This window comes from Mastomys coucha, unplaced genomic scaffold (genome assembly GCF_008632895.1).
Source record: "Mastomys coucha isolate ucsf_1 unplaced genomic scaffold, UCSF_Mcou_1 pScaffold1, whole genome shotgun sequence".
NCBI classification, from domain to species: domain Eukaryota; kingdom Metazoa; phylum Chordata; class Mammalia; order Rodentia; family Muridae; genus Mastomys; species Mastomys coucha.
The window spans coordinates 52,793,627-52,818,825 of NW_022196891.1; the positions used below are offsets into that span (position 1 = coordinate 52,793,627).

Genomic DNA, 25,199 nt, shown 5'->3' on the forward strand with positions numbered 1-25,199 from the left:
CCAAAAAAGGGAAAAAAATGAATAAATTAGAGCCTAGAGAAGTAGCTCAGCAGTTAAGCATACTTGTTGATCTTGCCAAGGACCCAGGCTTAGTTCCCAAACCCCACATAATGGTCACAACTGTCTGTAACTCCAGTTTGGAGGGATCCAAACTCTCTTCTGTCCTCCATAGGCACCAGGCATGCACATGATGCCTATACATGCAAGCATACACATAAAATACATGTCTAATTTTTAAAAAATCACTATTTCACTTAACCTGATTCTTTTCTTTATGTTCTTTAGAGCCAATCAAAAATCAGTGTTTTGAGAATTAAGGAAGTAAATGAGTTTTTTCTGCATCAGAATTATCAACTAATTGTGTATATGTTTTTAATATTCTCTTTATAATTTATAAAAATTGGTCAAAGTACCAAATACCAAAAAAACTGTACCAGAATAGTAACATTCTTAGGGAATATTCTTTATATACTCAAATAAAGTTCATGTGTAGAGGTTAAATCATAAAGTTAAAACAGTACAATGTTGTTCTAACTGTTGTTGTAATCAGCATGATGTAGAATTCCCATTGGCTTGTCCCACTGGCTTTGGAATTAAAAGTAAATAGATTTGCATGTTGCTATTGGTTTTAAGCTTGGACTTTGCTGTCTTGGTAGTAGATCTGCCTACGTTTCGTGTTCTTACTAGCCAGATAAGAAAACTGCATTTAGCTAATGATTGGTGTTTTTCTGAGATGATGGAGTGTGTGTGTGGGGGGGGGCCTCTTTTCTTGACATACTTATGAATTTTTCTTCTTTCTTATTTATTTATGCAAATCACTTTGGTGAGTTACTGTCTAGTAAAACCCTAAGGTAGCCCAGAATGCTAACATGACAAAATCTTCTATCTCTCTGCCCAAAGAACCAGTTTAGAAACTGGAAGAAAAGGCAAGTTTACAATGAACAAAAGGAAGTAAAAAGTAAATGAGGAAATCAGAGTCAGAGAAACTGATATTGGCAGGTTGTTCCTAGATGAGCAATCTTTCAAAATACTTCTTGTACACTGTCGCTATTCCTTTATTTATTATTAAAATAACATGATCCATGAGGAGCGTAGGGTGACTCTCGGCCTAGCTAATTCTAATTAATCCAGTCAGAGAGCAGCAGGGTAAGTGGAGCAGTCTATCGGATTGAAATTCATAACTTAATTGAGGTCAAAGTCCCGGTCTGGGAGAACAAAAGTCTTTTGCTGGGACCAGGCAGATCAATAGCAATAAATATCTGGCTTGGATACAAGTCGCTTATAGTGACAGATTATCTGACACTGGCCAGAGGTCTTGGTTCTGTTAAGGGCAAAGTCTTGAGCATGCCATGGTTCTTGCAGATGTTCAGTCCATACCCATGACACTTGGAAAGAAGTAATTCTCTCAAGAACTCTGTGAAGTCTAGGGAAGCAATTTGCTTGAACTTCCATATGGCTTGTTATTATCAAGTGAACATTTTCTAAAGATACATTTCTTTAAATGGCAGAGTGTCTCTCTCACATTGCTGGTAAGACCGCAGGATATACAATGTTGGTTAATCTTCTTTATCAGTGTGTATTCACTATATAAAGTAATGAATTTCATTATGACAGTTTCCTATTGTATGCCAGATATCCTGTCCTCCCTGTTAGCCTTCCTCATTACCCACCCCCCATTCCGTTCCTCTTTGCAAATAGTCAAAGTTGATTAATGTTTTAAAAGGTGTGTGCCAGTGTGCTGTGTGTGTGCAGGTGTCCACAGAGGCAAGACCCCAGGAGCTGGTGTTATACGCAGTTGTGAGCCTTCGTCCATGAGTACTAGGAGGCAAACTTGGATCCTCTTGAAGAACAGAAAGTGCTCTTAGCCAAGCCATACCTCTAGCCCTATTTGAAACAATGCATAGAATTGTTTTCAAGAAGAAACATAATAAACTGTGTTGCCTTTGTTTATATATAATTGTAAAAGTAAAAAGGACAGTGTTAGCTTATATGAAGGAGTTGGTATTAACTTTTTTAGATGTGATAATGGCATTGTGGTTACATAGGAATATACCTTTGTTTTTAGGTCTACACTGATATATTTAGAAATGAGGTAATAATGTCTAATTTCCTTATTAGACAAAACAGAAAGATAAACTTGGAAAGCTATTGAATCTAAATAATGAGTCTCTACTATATATTTTTTTCATAATAAAAGGTAATAGCTCAGAGACTGGAGAGATGGCTCAGCAGTTTAGAATACTGACTGCTCTTCCAGTGGACCTATGATCAATTCCCAGCATCCCTATAGTGGCTCACAACTAACTGTAACTCCAGATCCAGGAGTTCTGACACCCTTCTGGTGTCTACAAGCACTACATGATGCACAGACATACATGCAGGCAAAACATCCATGTGCATACAATAAAAGTAAATAAAACTAAAAAAAAAAAACTTTTTAAAGTAACAGCTAGAAAGCATGTACAATGAAATCTAGACTGATGTTATAAATGTTATGAGAAGAGGTTAACTGCTGTCTTATTCTGTTTATAATTTCCAGTTCTCAATTTATCCAAAGCTTGATTTTTTTTACCCATAACATCACTATTGCAGTTATTTAATTATTATGACATTTTGATGTTCCACTCATCAATTAATATTGTTGCCACTGAGATTCAACAGCCTTCCAACTATGGGCAAATAAACCCTTGAGATCAGCAGTTGTTGGCCTTATAGAGTTTGGAGAGCTTGACAGTCAGGATGCTAATGTGTTTTCTGACATCCAGTGAGCTCCAGTTTCAGTCAGTTCATCAATATAGAGTAAAGAAGGTCTTCCAGAGGAAGATGCCTTCAAGCAGAACAAAAAAACAGGGCGGCATGGTGCCAGGTCCTTTTCCCAGCATATTTTCTGATAATACAGATACTGCCCTTTATTTATATTGAGACCTACATATGTCTTATAAGTTTACACTCACACCAAAGTAATAATGAAACAACAACTCTCTTATGCAAAATTAGGAGAACAACAGTACAGTTTTAGTGGGTTTGTAAAAGCCAAATATAGGCCAAATGTGATATCTTAAATTTGAGAAAGCATAGAAAAAGTCTTAGAGGAGTTAAGAGGATCGTGAGCTTCTTGGACAACTTGTAGACATGCATGTAACTTCGGAGCAATGCCATGTGCTTTGCACATGGAGCTCTGTACAGTCCTGCTTTATATCCATTCACTCTAAGACTCCTTGTTGCTGTTCCTGCAAAATATTTTTTAAAATCTGTGGTGGCAAAAATTATCACTGTCTTATGATTTTGTCTGTTATTAGACTCTGGGCTGATTGCTAAGATTGAGAACTGATATTTTCCCTGTTCTCAATACCTAGTATATTAGTGGATATACCACTTATGTCCACTAATATAATAGTATGTTCAGTATAAGCAAAGAATAAAATTTTAGAGTAGAAATAATAGTACATCAAAGAAGTAATGAATGATGTGTTTTAGAAATTGAGGAAAAGGGAAATAATTTTTTTTTAAGTATCCATGTATCGGGATGTGATGTGTGCATGGCGTGTGCACACATGCCTGTGTGTAGAGACCTGTATCAGCACTGCGTGTGCTTCTTTGTTTGCTCTCTCTAGCTTCATGTTTTGAGACAGCTCTCACTGAGCCAGAATTGTGTCGAGTTAGTTGGGCTGGCCAACCAGCAAACTTCAGGGATCCTCATGCTTGCCCGGAAGGCGCTTTATCAACTGAACTCTCTCTACAGTCCCAGAAAGGGAAAAATCTCAATAGAAATATTTGACACTATAATTGTAATACTTCATGACTGCCTTCATACATCTGGTTAATATGTTTATTGGTTTTATTAGTTTTATAGAGACTGCTTTAAATGCAGTGGTCCAAACAAATATGAGTCTTCCTTTCTTCCTTCCTTTCTTTCTTCCTTCCTTCCTTCCTTCCTCCCTCCCTCCCTCCCTCCCTTTCTCTCTCTCTCTCTCTCTCTCTCTCTCTCTCTCTCTCTCTCTCTTTCTTTCTTTCTTTCTTTCTTCTTGGTTTTTCAAGACAGGGTTTCTCTGTATAGCCCTGGCTGTCCTGGAACTCACTCTGCACACCAGGCTGACCTTGAACTCAGAAATCTGTCTGCCTCTGCCTCCCAAGTGCTGGGATTAAAGGCGTGTGACACCACTGCCTGGTTTAAGAGCCATTCTTGAACAGCAAATGTTAAAGACTTTGTTTTAAAGATAAATTAGACCTATTCTCTTTTTTAAAAGCTCTGTGTATGCAGATGTGTGTGTGTGCATGCTCATACATGTGTGTAAGTGTGTATACATATTTCTGTGAATGAGTAAAGACATGTTCCAAGGAGTGTGTATTGGGGGTCTGAGGGAGCTCACAGGACAACCTGAATGTCAGTGCTCTCCTTCCTTTTTAAGACAGGGTCTCAATGTTCTCAGCTGAGTAAATGAGGCTAGCTGGCCAGTGAGCTTCCAGGAATTCCTTTCTCCCTGACTCCCATCTTGATGTAGGAATTTTCAGATACTAGGATTTCAAATACATACTACTGTGTCTGGCTTTACATGGGTTCTGGGTATCTATACTCAAGCCCACACGTTTCCATGGTGAGCATTTTACCCACTAAATCAACTTCTCAGTGCCAAATGTGCTTTTTTTTTTTTTTGAGACAGGGTGTCACTGTGCATCCTTGGCTGGCCTAAAGCTCCTAGAGAGCTACCTATCTCTCCCTCCTCAATGCTGAGAACAAAGGCCTGCAACCACCATGCCCAGCTATTCACACATACATATTGCAGTGCCTATTTTTAAATAGTTTATTTTCTTTGACAATGGACTGATATATTTCATGAGGCTGTTACTTGCCTTTTTTCAAGTATTTTTTAGAAACCTATTTCTTGTTTTAATATTTTAGCACTATAAATGAATTGAAGAAAGTACAAAGAATTTCCTTAAACTGGTAGAAGGTCTTAGTTTGTTACTAGAACAGTAGGAAGAGCTGAGATATCAGACAAAAGTGCTTTTCTAATAGCATCTTCTAACAGAATTCTGATGGGTTTATGTAGAAACCAATCCAAACTGCACAGCTCAAAATCTGCACAGCAAGGGCAGATCTTGCTGTTGGCATATGTGCCCCTAGGCCTGAAGTGTGGCCAAGGGACAAATGAATGAGAACTACAGGAACAGATGAAGCGTGGACTGGAGTTGTCATGGCTGTTCTCATGTAGGGGAAGCCCTTTGTGATGTGGGGCCTCCATCTGTACTTTTACTGGAGACCTACACAAATGCTAAGGGAGATGTGCCTACCACCGTGGTGGTGTCAGAATGCTCTGTAATCTTCACACCTTCCTTCTGAACCTAGAATTTTACCTGTTTTCAGATGAAGCTTCTAAAAAGATCTAGCTTTTGGGAGAAAAGTTTCCTATAAGGGGCTCTTTAAGATTGTAAAAGTAGAGTCGTGGCTGATCCTGATCGCCCTCACACCCCACAATGAAATTCTTAAATGTGAACATCACACACATCCAGTTTCCCTCTTTAATAAGTCATTTTTATGTTGAGTAGTCACTTCTGCTAAGTTTGTATATGAGAATTAACTGGCTCACAGTCTACAGTGAATCAAATTCAAATTGCTTTGAGTTCAGAGAACACCCAATGTCATGTTATTTTTACATCTAACTGAATTATAGGACACCATCAAAGTGTTATGACCTTATATAGTAAATTGCACCTTCTTAACATTTCCCTGGCTACATTCTCTCTTGCCATTGCTAAAAACCTGCAGTTGTTGACATCTTACACTCTTGTAAGCTTGAAAACAAAAGAATTGGGTTTTTTTTATCCCTCAAGTAACCAACCTTCTTGATCTAGAGATTTCATACTTTCATATAAATCATATCATCTTGTAGTGTTTAAGGCTAATTCTAGCCTATGGTTTTTATTCTATAATTTTCTGATTTTTTTTTAAGAACTCTGGAATAGAGGTGGATTGTTCAGAACAATCACCAGAAAGTCTGATGACCATAGTGAACAGCTCATGAATAGTAAGACTGCAGTATAGTGCTGGTCAAAGAAAAGGTAGTGGTACTGACTGCCATATAGATAGAACAGGAAGCTAAGTGTAAAAGCCACAGCAAATACTGTCACATATGTGCAGTTATCAAACTGTTTTAATGTAAAGCCTAAAGCTTTGGACTGTTTGTATTCCAGAAAAGATATGGATAAATTTGAAGAGTCTAGAGTAGGATCTTTAAAAATTACTAGTTTGCATATGAAGTTTTTGAAGCATAGCTTATTGTCACATGGGTGATGTCTTTTTTGTTTGACAGATGTGTTATCCATAGCATTTTGGTTTTAACTGCCAGTTAAATTTCATAAAAGTACAGGTTTTGGTTCTCTTTAAAAGACTGAAATCATGGCACCCCGGCATGCATGCTCAGACGGCACCAGTCGGCCAGAACTCTCCCTGCTGCCCGCCGTTGACAGGCCTGAGTGCTCCAGTCTCCCACCATGCAGCTTCTCTATGACCAGAGGACCTCACGCTAATGTTTTCTGCTTGGTGGCATTCAAGGTATTAGTAACCTGTGGCATTGGGGTTAGTAACATTTGAGGTGTTAGTAACTTGGTGGCATTAGGGTTAGTAACCTGTTGTTTAGAAAGAACAGCCTTGCTTTTCAGATACTTCGTTTTCAGTTTCTGTTTTGCTGCTTGAGTAAATCATAACAGGAACTACTAAAGATAGAGAGAAATGGGCTGATCATCTGGTTCAACATCCGACATGTACAGACATTTCAGTGCTCAACATCCAAAGGTGCTTAGCCCAACTAGCCCCTGAACATTTCTCTTTAACTTACAAAGTAGCCTGTGCCATTTTAGAAACTCTAATTGTTACAGATATTTTTTCTGTATGCTGGATCTAAGTCTATCACTCACATGCACACAGTCACGAAGTCCTTGGGTTCAAAGAAGACAAGCCAAACCTCCCTCTCTCCTGTGACAACCATTGTTGTATTTGAGGACAGTAGTCATTTCCTTCCTAAGTCACCTAAACTAATCCCACCATTCCACTTGCACAGTGAATCAGTGTCCTTTCTTAAACATGCACTCGACCTGTGTATGATATAAGGCATCTTCCCAGTAGCACCAAGCAGAGTGGAGCTGTGGAGCGGTGGGTGGACAACAAGGGCAGGCAGGCGGCTGCCTTCACCCTTGCTCTTGTTTAAAGTTTGCTTATGAAGAAATGTCCTTAGCTATCTGAATGAATGGTTTTACAACAAAGCATTACACAGATGTATCATGTTAGTCTGATTTCAGCCCAACCAGCTATATAGGGTTTTTGTAGGCTTTGTAGCCAGCCTTTATTGTAGCTTTATTTTAACTACTTGCCATCTTTTAAAAAAAAAAAAAAAAAACTTTAGAAGGTTAAAAAAAAATGCAGATCTGATCTGAACACATCTTGTTTTCTTACTGGTGTAATGGCATTTGTCAGTGTGGTCATACGTTTTAATTTTCTGGGACTTGCAGACTTAATCCCATGAGCTCACTTCTAATTCAGGAAAGGGTATGAGCTGTCTGTGTGGTTCAAGATGCCACTCAAGGGCTTCTCCTTCCAGTGGAGCTTTCTAATGGGATTCAAGGTTCCTTCTAAGGGTGAGCATTACAGAACCTTCCCGGGCTGCTGTGGGAAGGATTATAGCATGGGTTCAAGGACACGTGCAAGGTTTAATGTGCGCGGCGTGCCCCTGCTCTTCCGCGCCTGCCGGCTGTGATTGGCAAGGTTAACTCTGAGAGGCTGCAGCTCCTTAGTGATTTGATTAGACCAGCACTCTGGTCCTCTCACCCCTCCCGCCTAGAGAGCCACACAGCACTCTGTCTCTACCTGCTGATATCCTTTTTCTCCCATCCCATTTCTGAATCACATTTGACATCATGTGAAGCAAAATGCAGAATTCAAACATAAAGTAACTTGTCTTTCTGAAACTTTAACATGACTTTCATTTTGACTAATGGCATAAGAAAATACAGGATCATCATCATTTATACTAGCAACTCACATAGACTGACAGATGTCATTCCACATACCTCCATCAAGACTAGGTTTGTGCAAATGAGTTAACCTCACAGCAGATGTTTAAAATATTTTTAATTACAAAAGCTTCAGCAATGCTAAGATATAAAGGTAAGCTCACTGTATTGGACACTTCTATCACCGTCCTCCGGTTTCAGCAACTCTCTCTGACCAGTCTTGTTCAGTCCTTACTGCTGTCCTGCAGCAAAGAAAAGCTATGGACACCAGATGGAAAAAACATGCAAGTGGAGATTGGAAACAGTTTTAGTAGGTGTACATATTTGGAAGTGCTAACCCTAGCTAGCCTGGGACTTGTGTAGACTAGGCTGGCCTCCTCCTCGGAGAGCTGATGGCCTCTGACTCTATAGAGAGCTAAGATTAAAGGCTTGTAGAATTCTTTTTAACATGCTCCCTTATCTCCAGGTTCAGTTTGTTTCCCTCTGATTGCGTATTACCTTCTTTTTAAAGATGGTGCTTTTTTTTTTTTTTACTGATGTTGATACATTTGGGAGACTGAGTGTCTCAACTTTAAAGCCCTACAACTCAAAGTCTTATCTGGAGCTTCTAAATTATTATTACTAGCAGAAAAAAAAAAAAAAAAGAACTACCATACCACATACAGATGACAGAATAAAACAGTAGTTTTCAGGGAATAAGATACTGGTATTTTTTTTTAGATAATAACTAATTATTATCTAATTATTTTTAAAAAGCATACCTTCTGAAAATATGAAAATGGCCGACTGGTACATGAGCACAGGGTGATCTTTCCTCAGCATGCTGCGTCACCTCCTTTGTCAGCTGGTACTTCACTCAGTCTCTTCATGGTACATCTATGGTCAAAGCAACCAGTAAGCCATGTGTGGTGGTGGATACTCGTAACTGTAGCAGGTTGAGGCAGAATGTTCTTGAGTTCTGAGCTATGAATCAGTACCCTGTTTAAACAAACAAACAAATGGACAAAAAACGAACTGGAAAATGGCACCAGCAACCTGAAGGATTTCTCCACAAAGCCATCTCACTGGTGACTTTCATACTGTCCAGACTGTACGTAAGCCAAAAGTATTTTAAGATTTATTTTATTATTATTTTGTTTTTGTTTTTGAAATAGAATCTCGGTATTTGGCCGGTCTCTAACTTTTAGATATCCACCTGCCTCTGCTGGGTGAGTTCTGGGGTTGGTTTATCTTTATTTTTAATTGTTTATGCATGGGTGTCTCTGTGAAGTATGTTCATGCACAGTTGCCCACAGTGGCCAGAAGAGGGTGTCAGATTCCCCTAGAGCTGGAGTTACAGGTTGTCAAGCATGTTAGTATGGGTGCTGAGAACTGAACTCAAGTCCTCTTCAAGAACAGTACATGTCCTTAACCACTGAGCTATCTCTTCAGCCCTAAAATTTATTTTAAGTAGATAATGAAAAACCGGTGACCTAATTCACTTATTAATTATTTCATAATACTAGATATGTTGTCTTTTGTCTTTAGTTTGGTTTCTCTCTTCCCCCCCCCCCCCACATCCCCGTGGAAAGAGGGAACAGAGTAAGATACAAGCCTCTCATTTTAGATTTTTAGATTTTTAGATCCTTGACGGTTTTGTTCAATTCCTTCACCTCTTTGATTGTGTTTTCCTGTATTTCTTTAAGGAACTTTATGTGTTTCCTCTTTAAGGGCTTCTGCCTGTTTATGTGTTCTCCTGTATTTTTTAAGGGAGTTGTTTATGTCCTCCTTAATGACCTCTTTCATCTTTATGAGATAGGATTGTGGGCCAGAATCTTGCTTTTTAGGTGTGTTAGAGTGTGTGGTGGGAGAACTGGGTTCTGATGGTGCCAAGTAGCATTGGTTTCTGTTCCTTATGTTCTTGTGCTTGTCTCTTACCATCTGGTTATCTCTGGTATTAATTGACCTTGCTGTCTCTTGACTGGATCCTGTCCCTCCTGCGAGCCTGTGAGCCTGGTTGTGACGGACCTCCATGGAGTCAAACTGTCTCTGGCTGTGGGGCTGGCAGTCTGGAGTACCAGCTCTGCCCTGGGTTGAGTTGTGGAGCCTGAAGGAGGATGTCTAGAGCAGGACAGGATGGATAAAGCCCGCCTGCCTCCACTGGGCCACGTGTGTGGGGGGGGTCCCAGTTAGGCCAGGTATTGGGGTGCGGGGCAACGGGGGAGTCTCACCTGTGAGCCTGGTTGTGTCCAAGCTCCTGGGAGTCAAGCTGTCTCTAGGTGTGGGAGAGGGTCTGGAGTGCCGGCTCTGCTCTGGGCTGAGTTGTAGGCTGCTGGAAGTATTTTTAAATTTAGTGAAAATAGTTTTATTGAAAATGGTGGAGGGACCCAGCAAATGTCCTGGAATGTTTAGTGACTCTGTTTGACAAATGAACCAAAATAAATAGATGACTGCAGACAGTAAATATAGATCACCATGTCACCCTTCATCTGTGAGTGAGTGAAATCCATATGATAACAAACCATGTTTATTAACTGGTGGTCTTGTGGGAGTTTGAAGACTGCAAACCTGGGTGTTTACCCCCACTGTATGTACCCAGTAGGGCATGCATAGATCTGTTGGTTGTATAGTATTTGCTGGCTGGAAGTTGTTGACTGGCTAACTAACCACAATTCTTGTTTGAGGTTGGCTTTATTCAAGAGTGTCACTGGCAAAATCACTAACTGTTGTTTTCAGTATATCTTAAAACATTTTTTTTTTGTTAAAAGTAACCATAAAATTTGAGATGCTTTATAGATTCTGCTATGTTTTGTTTGTTGTTTGAGCCGAAGTTGTGTTCTCAGTTGTTTGACAGTGTGCCCTGTCTAGAGAAACCCACATGTCCCTAAACACCTGTTTTAAAGGGGAAAAAGTTTCTTATAATGAAAACTATCTCTACTTACAATTTATTAAACCTTGACATACTGCGTTACTTAAGAGTTCTCAGAGAAAATTAAAACCCTTTTGACTGGGTTTTGCAATGCAGGGAAATTTTTAGTGACATTTAAAAGGGTTCTCTTGTGTCCCTCTAATGGGATAAATAAAAAAAGGCTTGTTTTAGCCCAGCAAATGGGGGGACAATCCAATTTCCTTGATTCCATCAAGACACTCTTAAAGCATTAGCTGTGCAGTTAAAAAAAAAATTTCAGCTGACCCCCTTTGCCTGATGGCTTTGAAGAGTGTCCTGATGTGTAGGTATTTGCTCAATACAGCGCACTTGGTTATTGCCCTCCCAACACATCCGTTGATGGAAGAGTCTTATGTGAAGCTCCAATAAATGTCAGTTTATGTTATAGAACTATAAAAACAGGCACAGACTGTAGTGGTCTCAGATCCGCAGCCTCTCACTTGAAGATAAAAAGGAATCCCGTCAAGTATGCTTAAATTAAAGAATACAATCAATCATGTAAAATAACATTTTAGCAAACACTTGGTCACTTCAGTGACTTCACTTGGGTTGATATTTACTTTTGTTGTTCACAAGCTGGTGCTGATGTACAGAGCTGAGGGCAGTGGTTCCCACAGAACCAGCCACCAGGGCAAAGGAGTTCTGATTCAGTAGGGATGAAGCAAGACCTGAGAATTTCAGTTTTTTAAAAGATTAAACTATGATGTGTGTTTATTACAAATATAAATTTCTAGGTTGAAATCCCAAAACTTCAGTTCTAGTAAGTATGGGTTGTTGTTGCTGTTGTTGTGTTGTTGTTGTTTTGTAATTAAAATATAATCACATCACTTCCTCCTTCCCTTTCCTTCCTCCAGCTCTTCCCTCCACTTTCTCCACGTTCTTGCTACTCCTCAAATTGATAGCCTCACTATCTGATTATTATTATTATCACATATAGCCATAACTACATACAATACATCCTTCTGAGTCCATTTAGTGTGGCTTGGGTCTAGGACCCACACTTGGATAGCAGCTAGGCTTGGGACCATGCATAAAGAATAGTAGCCTCTAAATTTGAGGTTCAGATTCTCATGCACTAGCATTTATTGTACAGTTGGCTCTATTGTGCCCCTCAGCAAAGCTTAGGTGAATCAAATCCTTAGCAGCCAGTGTTAAGGTGGGAACTCTGTCTTCTAGCATGAAGATAGAGTATTACCTTCTCTAGTTTTATCAGCTGTGCTTACTTAGAACTGTGGTACGTCAGCTTAGAGATCAGACATGTTTTGTTTATCTGTGTCTAATATGCACTTGTAAAATATATGGAAGAGACAATATAACTATATTTGACAAGAAGATATGTGATAGAGACTTGCTGACTTATCCAGAAGTCACAACAGGAAAACCTAGACTGAAAGAGAGGCTTCAGAACTTCAACGTTCAGAAGCCGTGGGTCTGGCAGACATTTCCATTGTCTGCTAGAAGAATGCCTTGCTCTTATCCCTTCACTGCTTAACTGCCCTGGAGAGAAGCACAGTGCTCCATGTTCACACTTCTGTTCTCATCCATTAGGAAAAGAAATTATACCCTTTGCACAAAATAATATATATTTGCATAACACTGTATTTTTATGTGGAGTCTTATGTACATTGATTTCACATTATCCTCAGACTGAAGTCAAGGAAAAACTGTAGATTAAGGTGGAGGACCAAAGTCCTCTCTCCCTGGAAGAAACAACCAGGCATTATAAGTACCATTGGCATTGTCACCTTCTAAAACTATTTGTTGAGTTTGTGACTAGCTTTAAAGAAAAACAAGGCTGCGTTTAAAGAGTTAGCCTGTGTGCTGTTTTGGGGGCTAACAGTATTATCTGCATCATTTCTAACCGAGTTTGAAAACAATTCATGCTGACTTTGAAGTTGCCGGAGGTTAAGTGAATGCAGTCAGGTGAGCACACTCGAGCCCTTTTCCATTTCCCCATGTCTTGTGATTTCCATTCAGCCCCAACTTTCTCATCCGTTCCTTTTTTCCTTGGCTAAGGAAAGCTAAACCAAATTAAATGACAACCTGCGAATCATAACAGGTATTGTTAAGCTGAACTTTCCCTCAGATACAGAGATGGAGTCCAGGGAAGACTCAGAAGTCCGTGGAGTGGTGGCAGTTAATCTCTCTGCCTCTCTGATATCCGACAGCTGGTCTGCTGTGGGCCCGGTGCCAGCAGTGTCTTTACAGGCTTTGTAGCAGGGATTATTCAAAGGAGATTAATCGCTCTAAACCCCTTATATTTTAATTATTTCTGTATGTATTTATAAAGCCTGCAGTCTGCTAGTTTCGGAGCACAACTGTCCAAGACTGCCTTTAACCTGGTTTCCACAGCCAGGAAGTGTATTTCAGCTGAGACGAAGGATACACTATTGGTTTGCTTTTCTTTACCATTGTTTTTATTTTGCTTTTTTCGTTTTAGTTTTCTAGTCAATGTTGACAACATGACTTTTTTAGTGAAGGGTAACCATCCCAGGGCTCAGGGACCATCTTGAAAGAGAAGGCAAAAAGAGCCAGAGGTCAGGGAGGATGAGAAGTGTCCTCTGGCCATGGCTGGAGCTCACAGCCACTGTGGCTGCCTGAACAAGATCAAGTCAGTGTTCTAACACAGAGCAGTTGGAGGCTCACAGCCCCACCTGCTAATTAAGGAGCTAGTGACCATTCATGGCCTCTGAAGCTGAGGTACACACTCCAGGGATGGCCCCATAACTATGAGTATGCGGGCAGTACAAACTGGATTCAGTAGGTTATTTTAAAAAAATAACATAAAGTTAAGTCAGGTAGGGAGGTAAGATTGTAGATTTGGAGAAAGTTGGGCAAAGGAATGGGAGGTGAAAAAATATGCTTAAAAGTTTAAAAAGTTATTGAAAAATAATAGCTGACATTATTATGACTTATGTTAAAATGCTGTTTTGTGTTACATGATAGAAATAGGAAGCGACAGACTCATAGAATTTGGAAACCCTCTGGTAATTAAAAAAACAATATGCCTTTCAGTGTTTTTTTAAGATTTATTTTTATTTTTTATTTATGTGTATGTGTGTGGGCTATATATGTATGGGTACTCTCAGAGTCAGGGGAGGGTATCACATTGCTTGAAATTGTTACAGGTGATTGTGAGCTACCCAACATGGGTTCTGGGAACTGAACCCTAGTCTGTGGAAGGCAGCAGGCGTTCTTAACCTCTCACTGAGCCACTTGTGTTGTATCCCCTCCCCAGACCCTTTTAACAGTCGTTGACAGGCATGCATATTGGACTTCCCAGCATGGCCGGGTAATCTTACATCTAACCAGGCATCTAGAACAAAGGTTTTCTTGGGGGTTTTAAAACTTTCCCCCATATGTAAGGGCTTACACAGTATGAAGGAGCAGAGGACTGAAGGACCTTGAGGCACACTGTGCTGGCACTAGAGCATCAGGATTCAGAGAAGTGCTGCCACTTCAGTATAGATGGAAGCCCTCTACTCTGTTGCCCCTTTTACATACAGAGAAAAGGGGGATTTGGAGAGCTGAAGCTCTTCAGTGTCTAGGGAACCTCTAGGAAGACCCATATTCATCCAGAATGTCTTTGGTAGTTGTATCTCCTAACACTTGTTTTAGATAAATATAGTGCTGTATATTTTTAATAATAATAATAATAATAATAATAATAATTATTATTATTATTATTATTGTGATGTGGGAGTGAATCCTGTGCTGTGCACGGCACATTGGCAGACATCAGAGGACAACCTTGTAAAGTTGGTCTCTCCCCTCCACCTGTATGAGTTCCAGACATGAAACAGGTATGCCCAGCAAACAGCCTTGCTGGCCGAGCTGTCTTGCTAGCCCCGCATTTGCCCTTCCCAGTCACCAGACTGCCCTCTCTCCTGCTTCTCTGGTTTTGTTTGTTTGTTTGGTTGGTTGGTTGGTTTGGTTTGGTTTTTCGAGACAGGGTTTCTCTGTTGTCCTGGAACTCACTCTGTAGACCAGGCTGGCCTCGAATCCAGAAATCCACCTGCCTCTGCCTCCCAAGTGCTGGGATTAAAGGCGTGCACCACCACTGCCCAGTTTTTTGTTTGTTTGTTTGTTTGTTTGTTTGTTTGTTGAGACAGGGTTTCTCTGTGTAGCCCTGGCGATTTTACATGTTTTATTAGGTGTATTTATTTACTGTTTATTATGTGTATGTGTGAGGGTGCCCACATACTACATGTTGAGCTCAGGGGACAACTGGCTAGAGTCAATTTTCTTATTTTACCATGGGAATCCCAGGAAGTGATGTCAGAAAAAGTACCTTCACCCACTATACCATGCTGCTTCTCCCCTAGTTAAAGCTCTTTTATGCCATCCATATTTTGTGATTGGTTTTGAAATTGACATTAATTGAGCTTTCTCCCTTGTCTATTTCCAAACAGTATAATCTTTTCTTCCCTATAATTGTTATGTTGGAAAGAATCTTTTAGCATAATGGCTATTATAGAGTATGACCATAGAAATTAAACTATAATCTAATACCTGGTATAAGCAACCTATATTGTTTATACAACAGATTCTTATATTTAGGCTGATCTATGCTTCTTCTATATGTATCCTTAATTTTAGTGTTATGCCAAAATCTAATCAAACCCAAGGAAAGCAATAGAAAATTTGGTCTGATTTGAAGACGACTAGAATACACTTAAAAACTATAAGTAGAAAATTTCATAATTAGGAAAATCCTTACAGAAGGGAAATCCATACCAGAAGTATGAAGGATCTCTTGTAGGAGTTAGTGGATGAAGAGGTTAGAAGCTGAGTACTGCAGGATTCATTACTGTGAAAAAGAAGGATCAGAGACAGTACAGAAGAATCCAGCCAACATCACATCAGGAAGGACCTCTTTAAAGCCATGAGTGAAAGAGTGAGCCCTTGTTCTGCATGACTACTGTGGAGGGCTAATGTGGGATCCTTGAAGAAATGTCCTTAAGAAAAAGGAGTCATCAGGCTAGAAAGATGGCTCTATTGGTAAAGTACTTGTCATATGACCATGAGGGCCTGAGTTAGGGTCTCCAGTCCTTGAATAAAAGTGCTGATGTGTGTCTGTAACCCTGGTACTAGGGAGGTACATTGACCCCTGACCAGCCAAGCAAGCAAAACCCATGAGCTCTTGCTTCAGTGAGAGGTCCTGTCTGAGAAAATAGAGCAAAGAACCCAACATTGACCTCTGGCCTCCACATTGTACACGCATGCATGTACACCTGCCGAAAGATGTATACACACATACTTATCACATACAAAGGCACAAAAAAGACGCATAGAGATGTTTTTCCAAAAGATCGGTGATAGACTCTAAGAGAAAACTGAATGTTAATACCTCAGGATGCTGAAGAGTCTTCATGTAAACATGAAAATGCACAGAAAGCAGTACAAAACAAAACATGAAGTTCCTGTGGTGTTTGAAAGCACGAGCTTTAGAGGAGAGACATAGTTGAAGTTCACTCTGCCACCTGTAAGTCATGTAACCCTGGGCAAGATGGAGCTCCAGTCTCATCTTTTGTGAAAAGAGATCATGAGTGCCTCCTTGTTGGGCAAATCTAAATTGCCGAGTGTCCTGAGCAGCATTAGCCATGATTGTCATCGCCTTTACTTAAAAACAATGAAAATTTGTGTGGGTTTTTGTTGTTACTGTTGTTGTTGTTACAGCATATAGTATGCACAAAAAATATATGAAACAAGGTATTATTAAAGCTGTTTAGGACATGGGATAGAAGATGGAGTGTGTGTTGTTGGTAGCTGTCTTGGGTGGCTCTTTTTTTTTTTTTGTACTGTATTAGAAATAAGACCTTGTTCTTAGTTGTATAGCCATACACCAAGGTTGTCTAATTACGTCAGGATGGGAAGAGGGAGAGTGGAGGGATAAACTGCCGCTAACATTTACTGAAAAGCTACCCCTTTAATATAGTCATGCAGTCCCTTTATGTCAGAAAATGTAACTCACAGTGGTCTCCTCTGGAGTATATGGTCTTTGTTCACTACCCTCCCACCCCCCCACACACACCACCCCCAGGCTTTGTGCCCTACTTTTATTGGGTCCCAAGCAAAGCAGATTATTTAACATTTCTTTAGGAAGCCCAGGCAAGGATTTAGAAGGACTAATGTGCACAGTAAAAATTGACATAAACATTCTTCCTTGTTTGTAAAAATTTTGAAAAAAAAAAATTCCCTAAAAGAGAAGAAAGCTTGTGAATGGTAATAAAAATCACAAATGATAATATTTGTACCCAAATGGCTCTGAATAAATTATAGGACTCAAAAAAATAAAGATTGTAGCTTGAAGGTACATGGAGGGTTAAATCCTGAGCTGTAGGAGCAGATTGTGTTTTCCTTTTGTGATCTGGTCTGACAAGACATCAGTATTCTATTCATCTGTTGGGAATTAGGCTGTTAATCCAATCAATGACTCTTGAGTGAGCTGTGGCCTGCCTCCCCCACTGGGGAACAATCGGATCAAACTGTGGATTGTTTAAGAGCACAGTGCTGGCCTCCTGTCAGGTGGAATTCTCAAACGCTCCCTGGTGACTTAGGGATAGGGAAAGCTGTCTTGGCCCATTTATCCTGCTCCTTAAATAAGCAGGTATCTGCCTCATCCCTAGGAAAGCATTTGGCAGTAATGGCACAGGGGTGCTATAGAAATCCATTAACCTTAACTCACAAAGATGTGGGTGAAAGGAAGGGACGTTTCAAATACCTGCAAAGCACTGATGTAGCGTTTCCCATTTTATTCATATATTTTCCTACTCCACTACCCTAAATCATTTTCCTTGCCAGGATGTTATTATTATTAATTATCATTTACTCTTTTATGTCATTGAATTTTGTTAACCACTACCTGTTCTTGTATATTTTTCCTATCCTGGATGTATGTTTGTAAGTCAGCAGTTACAAATAAATTTTAATATAGATTATGGGAACACTAATTAAATAAAATTTTAATTTAAAAATATCTTTCTCTGAGGAATGCTAATTAAATAAAATTTTAATTGTAAAATATCTTAGTCTGAGCATACATAATTTTGACATCTTTTGCAGCCTAGCAAAATTTGATTTCTAATTACTGGTGTAATAGTCCATTAAGTACATTTGGAAATTATTATTGAACTGATTAGACAGAGGTTGAGAGTTGCAGTTATAGTCTATAAAATACTGTCCCAAAGTTTTCCTGTTAACCAGTAAGGTGACATGAGCTACCATGGGGTAAATTATCCAAACTAGCAAGGGAAAACTCCACACAAAGAAGTTATATACCTCCCCAGTCTCCGTGATGATAAGCTTAAGCAGTACTTCCATTGTTTTACACCTGGATTACATTAGCATATTCCAGAAGAGTTGTAAATCTGCCAGATTTATCCATTCATTCTGTGAACGGATAGCTATGTCCTTTGTGGACTCAGGCTGCTGAGACCGGACTCACCACAGTGAAGGACCAAAGTCCATGCTCTTGGCACAGGAGCTCCTCGTGAGCAAAGCGCAACAAAACAGTGGATGCTAAGAGAGAAAGTGGAGGGCTAAGGTGAGACATTTACTAAGAGGACAGTTAAACCTAAGGTTAAGTGAAGGGAAGCCATGCCGAGGGCCAGAGCGGTACGCCTGTCTCCAGGACTGGCAGTTTCCGGCCAGCTAAAGCATCTTCGTTTCTTAAGAACTTGTGAAAATAAAGATATCAGACTGTCCCTAGAAACACTGGTGGCATGGGGCTGCCAATCAGCCTGCGACAGAGTTGAGCATCTGCCTCTGTGCACACAGCCACCCACACTCCCTCAAATCCCCATCTTTCTCTTTACAATAGTTGCAGCCCAATCTAAAGAAAATTTTATTAAAAATACATGTTATGATAGAAATAACATTTTTTATAAGTTGATAAATCTGCACTCAGAGAATTCTAGTGATCAACTATTTCTGTAGCACATTAGTAGTGTTCATTTTATACATGGAAAATCACAACTTCGTTTCTTGAGTGTGTTGTTGGTTTTAAAGAGTGTGAATGAAGATCCAGATAGGCTCCTGCATCCATTTCTTTTCTTCTTCTTTCTCTTTTTGTTTTTGTTTGTTTTTGTTTTAAAGAGTCATTTTGTTTTAAAGAGATGGTTCAGGAAGGAAGAACACAAAATCTGGAACTTGGCTTATGGTACTTAAAGAGTAAAAGAAGTAAATGAAATAGATATCAAAATCTTTATAGTTATTGAATCTGAGAGATGGCTCAGTGGAAGATTTGTATATGTGAAGTTTTTCACTTCAATATTAAAAGAACATGAACCTTTTTTGTTTATCTAAAGGGAGCATAAATACTTAAAAGTTGAGAACCAACTTACACCGTAAGGAACGATTTTTCCAAATTTCAGAGATGTTGGCATTTTCTATAGTGTTTAGACTGTGTCTTGACATGAGCCTCGTCTTCAGGAACAATCTTTCATGTGAAATGAGACCAGTGCGCAGCCTTCCAGCCTTCTGTTTTACATTTGTTTTGTTTGTTTAGTTGGGGGAAATATCTGCTTTTTTAGGATTTCTCTAGCATTCAGAATATTTACCTTTTTTAGAGAAGCACTCATTATCTGGCCCCTAATGCAGTGAAGCTTAGCTTCATTTACCTCACGAAAGCTTAACTTTCACCTCAATGTTTAATGAAATGGGAGAAAGGAAGAGGCAGGATCAGTCTTGCCTTCTGTAAATCTTGTAGGATTATAGGATAATTTCACAATGAGTGGGAAGGTAAGCCCAAAGTCATTTCTAAGGGTAGCATGCCGCTTATTTTCAAGTGCCCTGACATAGCTTATGAGGCCAGTGATGGCCACAGGCACCTGATCCAGCTGTGTTAGTACAGACCACTCAGGGCAGAGCCGAATGGGGAAAAAAGTTTTTACATTCGGGAACAGTGGCTCTTGCCATAACAATAATGGGGAGGTAAAACAAAGGAAAGGAACAGAAAGTACACCTATAAAATGGGATCTGCTAAGGTTTACATTTATGTCCACAATTAGACCATTTCTGTTGTCAGATATATGGGAAATGAAATTGAGCATTTTAATTATTTTACATATACTTTTAAAAAAAAGATTTATTTATTGTTATATGTAAGTACACTGTAGTTATCTTCAGACACACCAGAAGAGGGCGTCAGATCTTATTACGGATGGTTGTGAGCCACCATATGGTTGCTGGGATTTGAACTCAGGACCTATGGAAGAGCAGTCAGTGCTCTTAACTGTTAAGCCACTCACCAGCCCCAAATTATTTTAATTAGAATAGAGTTACTTCCCCTCCCCTTCCCTTTCTTCCCCCCAAACCCTCCCATGTCCTCTCCCATACCTCCTCATTCATGGCCTCTTATTTTTTCTATTATTGTTATTGTTACAGTTACACAATTATTGTTATAATTATGCATAATCATATAACTACAATCTGCTGGCTTCATTTCATATTGCTTGTGTATATATGATTCCAGGGCTGATCACTTGGTATTGGATAACCAGTTAGGGTCTTATTCCTGGGAAAAACTGATTCTCCCTTAGGCACCTGCATTGTTGATGTATTCTCCTGCTTTTCTAGGAGAAGCAACCTCACGGCAGACTTCTTGGTCCTCTGACTCTTAAAACTGTCTCTGCCCCTTCCTCGGTATGGTCTCTGAGCCTTTTCGGGCAGGAGTTGTGTTGTAGAAGCATCCACTGCAGCTGGACAGTCAGTCCAACATTACTTGATTGATCTCTGCATTTTGACCAGATGTGATTTTCTGTATTGATGACTGTAGGGATAAGGATGAGTCTAGGATGCAGTTAGCAATTACACTGATTTAGTAAAGGGGTGGTAGTAGGTTTTCCTCTAACGTCAGAGACCTCAGTTTGGCCTTAAGTCCAAGCAGATAGCTGTTGGCTACCACTGAGGTATGTGCACCTCAGAGTTTCTCACTGTGCTGTTGCGGTTCATAGCACAGCAGGGTGGAATCCTTCCCTTCTCTTGGTAGCCTGAATGTCACCTGGTCCTAGCAAAGCTCGAACTCTTTCAGGTCAAATCTAGCTTGAATCTTCTCTCATACTGGGTTTTTGTTAGAATATTGATCTTGAGGGGGACTATTATCAGCCCAAGAGGCATAACTTTATTTAAAGTGTGTGTGTGTTTATAATGTGATTCCTTAAGGCTTTTCCAAGCATCTTTGCTGTTACTTGTCCCTCTCCCTCTCTCTTCTTCTGCACCGCCTTCCTTCCCTGCTTTCCGCTTGTTTTCTTTACCCCTCTATGTTACATATATCCCACTAATCCTATTTCTAGCCCTTGCCTCTCCCCTCCCCCTTCCTGCATGACTCCTTCACACTGTCCTGGCTTCTGCAGTTCCTTCAGGCTATGTATTACATCTGAAGGGTTAGAGTTAGGAACGCTTAGATGGAGAAGGACATGGGGCATTTGTTCTTCCTGCACCTGGGTTCCCTCTATGAATATAATAGTTTCTTCTTCTATCCATTACCTACAAATCTCACATTTTCATTTTTCCGTCGTGAATACGCACCACATTTTGTCAGTTGTAAGATAGTTAGGTTATTAACGTTTCCTAGCTGTTGTGGATAGAGCAGCAGTGAGTAAATATCTATAGGATAGGATGTCAGGTCCCGTGGGCTTGTAACTGGGAATGGTATGGGTGGGTCATATAGTAGATTTATTTTTAGCTTTTTAAAGATTTTCCATTCTAGTTTCCAAATGGCTGAAGCAGTTTGTGTTCCTGACAGAGAGTGAGTGAGGGCTCGCTCCCCTTTCCCTGTGTGCTCACCAGCATTGCTGGTCAGTTGTTTTGTTGATCTTAGTCATTTTGACTAGGGTGAAAATTTTAAGCCAACAGTGCAGTGACATTAAGAATGGTTATATTGGGGGCTGGAGAGATGGTTTAACACTTATGAGCTCTTGTTGCTCTTCCAGAAAACCTGAGTTCAGTTCCCAGCACCCACATGGCAACTCACAGCTACCTGTAATTCCAGTCTCAGGGGATCTGATGCCTTCTCCTGGCCTCAGGGGGCACCAGGCACATATGCAGTGCACAGATATTCATGCAAGCAAACAACAATACACACACAAATAATAAATAAAAAGAAAAATTTAAAAACCACCCAGATTAGAGGAGCTAGCAAAGTAATGTAGGTTATAGAATGACATCACAGTGTCTATACTGAGGAGAAAATTTTATATTCTTTTCCATTTTATATGGGAGTAGATAGCTACAACTCAGCCATATTCCAATTCTGGAAATTTTTTTATCATGATTAAAAGAGTAATTGCTAGAATTTTAGTATATAGTCAACCACAGAAGTCACCAATGCCAACATAATTGTAACAACTGGGCAGTTGTTAGACTCAACATAAATGTTCTCATTAACTACTCTGTGACCTTGATGTGCCAAGATACTAGAAGACACAAAAGAAGTGTGAGTGTAGTCTCTGTCCTTGGGTCTTTTCCTGTCTAATGGAGACAGTAAGGAGCTCATTAAACAACTGGCAACCAGGAGCAGGCCAGTCTATAGTCAAGTGCCATGAGAGGGACTGAGGGAAATCAGTAGGACCAGAGTAGCAAGAGCTATGTATGCTTCAGTGTGAGCTGTGGCCCAGCATGAACTGTGAGGGAGGCTAGGGGTAGGTAGCAGAAGCAGCATGTGCTCAGATCAAGATCTCTCTCCCTCTGCCTCTTCTCCCCCCGCCCCTCTCCTTTACTTTGTGCATGTGTGTTCAGAACCGAAATGCATTGTCTCTCTCATCTCTGTAGGCCAGAAGTCCAACATAAGTTGAAAGATGCATGGGTGTGCTCCATTTGTGAAGAAAGATCCCATATCTTCCCATGGCTTCTGTGGCCTGAACTGTTTCATGGCTGTCATCCCCAGGCCCAAGCCATCTTCTTAGGCTTACATTAAGAAAGGTTCTTGGAAAAAATTATAAAATGTGTTTTCAAATTCTAAATCGACAGATTAATTATCTACTGTTATAGACACAGATCTCAGAGGTACACATTCCAAGCTTAGATATATCACTTAAAATTATACTATATAAAAATTCAAACTTTATTTTATCACCACATCTAATTCCTCATAGCCAGTTTTCTTGAGCACTTTCTTTAACATGTAGTGTCTCCACATTCTCTTCCTTCTATGGGTATATGTATGTATGTCTAACATGAGGATAAGCGTGATGATTTTTTAGTTTGCTGATTTGCTGTCAGCATCACTCGGGCTCTGGAGATGGGCAGGCAGGTAGATAAGTGGAGATACCACGTGTTCCAGTGGGACCTGGTAAAGCGTCTGCGTGGGTAGGAAACGTGGATTGCTCTCACAGATACTTGAGTAGTCTCCTGACAGGTTGGCTGAAGAGTCTGAGAGAAAATAGAAAATTAGGTGTCCTTAAAAGTAGGTTCCAGGGGGCTGGAGAGATGGCTCAGTGGTTAAGAGCACCGACTATTCTTCCAAAGGTCCTGAGTTCAAATCCCAGCAACCACATGGTGGCTTACAACCATCCGTAATGAGATCTGACTCCCTCTTCTGGAGTGTCTGAAGACAAGCTACAGTGTACTTACATATAATAAATAAATAAATAAATAAATAAATAAATAAATAAATCTTAAAAAAGAAAATAACAAAAAAAAAAAAAAAAAAAAAAAAAAAAAAAAAAAAAAAAAAAAAAAAAGTAGGTTCCAGTGAGATGGCTCAGTGGGTAAGAGCATTGATTGCTCTTCTAAAGGTCATGAGTTCAAATCCCAGGAACCCCATGGTGGCTCACAACCACCCAGAATGAGATCTGACGCCCTCTTCTGGTGCGTCTGAAGACAGCTACAGTGTACTTATAATAAATAAATAATAAATAAATCTTTAAAAAATAAAATAAATTAAAATAAAAAGATAAGTAAATCTTTAAAAAAAAAAAAAGTAGGTTCCATTGCTGTTGCAGAGGCTGGTTGATTATGTCAGAATTATACATTGTTGAAAAGACAAGGAGAACACAGATTTAACAGTGCATCCTAACACGTAAAGGACTTCAAAAATAAAAATTAGTTTTATGGTTAGATTCAGAGAAACACATTGAAGGAGTGATAATTTAACTTAAAGATTTGTTTTGTTCTTCAGTTTAACTAATCCTTAAGAAACATAGGAAATATTAACTTTAAAAGACAGAAAATAAGTTTTTTAAACAGAAAAGGTAGAATCTACCTGGAGAAGATTGGTTCCTGGAGACTTGTCCGTGAGGACTGCATCTTGTCTCTGGTCCCTCTGTCCCTCTGTCTCATGTTTACTGTGACTCTCACCAGGGTATTCTGCCTCAGCAGGAATGGCCACAAACAATGGGACCATGGATTGACATCTTTGAAACTATAAGACAAAATAAAGTCTTCCTTTAAAAAAAACAAAGGATATTGTTTTTGCAGTGTCTTAATATAGGTTAAATTTTTCAGGAGAAAATTTCATCTGTAAGTGATGTAAATAACAACTTTGGTGATTAGGCATAGTTTTATCATCTAACTGAAAAGTTTAAAAGTCTCGGAGCAAAAGAAGCCAATTTGAACTTTACTCGTTCATGTATGTTTAATATGTCTTACGCTCTTAAAAAAGCAATCAAATAAATTTAGAACTGTTTAGAAGGCTGTAAATATAACTGTCAAGAAATATGCAGGATTTGTATATAAAAATTAATTGCGCCAGCTTTTGCTGTTGAGTGCAGGCTTGCTGTCCCTCTGCTCCATTCTACAGTCTGTGCAGGCACTTACTCCTCAGTCTCAGGCCTGGATTTCGAGGCACGTCAACCCTACCTACACTCATCCTTTTTTTATTTTAACTCATAGGCACACTAACATGTCTGATCCTGCCTCCTGTCTAAACCTCAAACCCCGATAATTCTCTAGACCATTACCACATTTTTTTTTAAGATTTATTTATTATTATGTGTAAGTACACTGTAGCTGTCTTCAGATACACCAGAAGAGGGCGTGAGATCTCATTACTGATGGTTGTGAGCCACCATGTGGTTGCTGGGATTTGAACTCAGGACCTTCGGAAGAGCAGTCGGTGCTCTTAACCGCTGAGCCATCTCACCAGCCCCCCCCCTTTAAGATTTATTTATTATTTTATCTAAGAACACTGTAGCTGTCTTCAGACACAACAGGAGGGGACATCAGATCTCATTGTGGATGGTTGTGAGCCAAAGTGGTTGCTGGGATTTGAACTCAGAACCTTTGGAAGAGCAGTCAGTGCTCTTAATTGCTGAGCCATCTCTCC

General features: G+C 39.7%; 1 protein-coding gene across 4 annotated transcripts in view; it reads left to right on the plus strand.

Moving 5' to 3' along the window:
- Positions 1-25,199, plus strand: part of Acbd6 (acyl-CoA binding domain containing 6) — a 142,596-nt gene that overhangs the window by 96,607 nt on the left and 20,790 nt on the right. Inside the window, exon 7 of one of the 4 annotated variants that reach the window (XM_031385276.1) lies at positions 6,389-8,541. The exons of 2 other annotated variants lie outside the window; for them this stretch is intronic. In XM_031385276.1, the coding sequence (XP_031241136.1) occupies positions 6,389-6,592 (204 nt within the window). In that variant the 3' untranslated portion in view covers positions 6,593-8,541. Of the gene's footprint in view, positions 1-6,388; positions 9,329-25,199 lie in introns of those variants that run through there. One more of the 4 variants, XM_031385296.1, reaches the window with a different exon arrangement.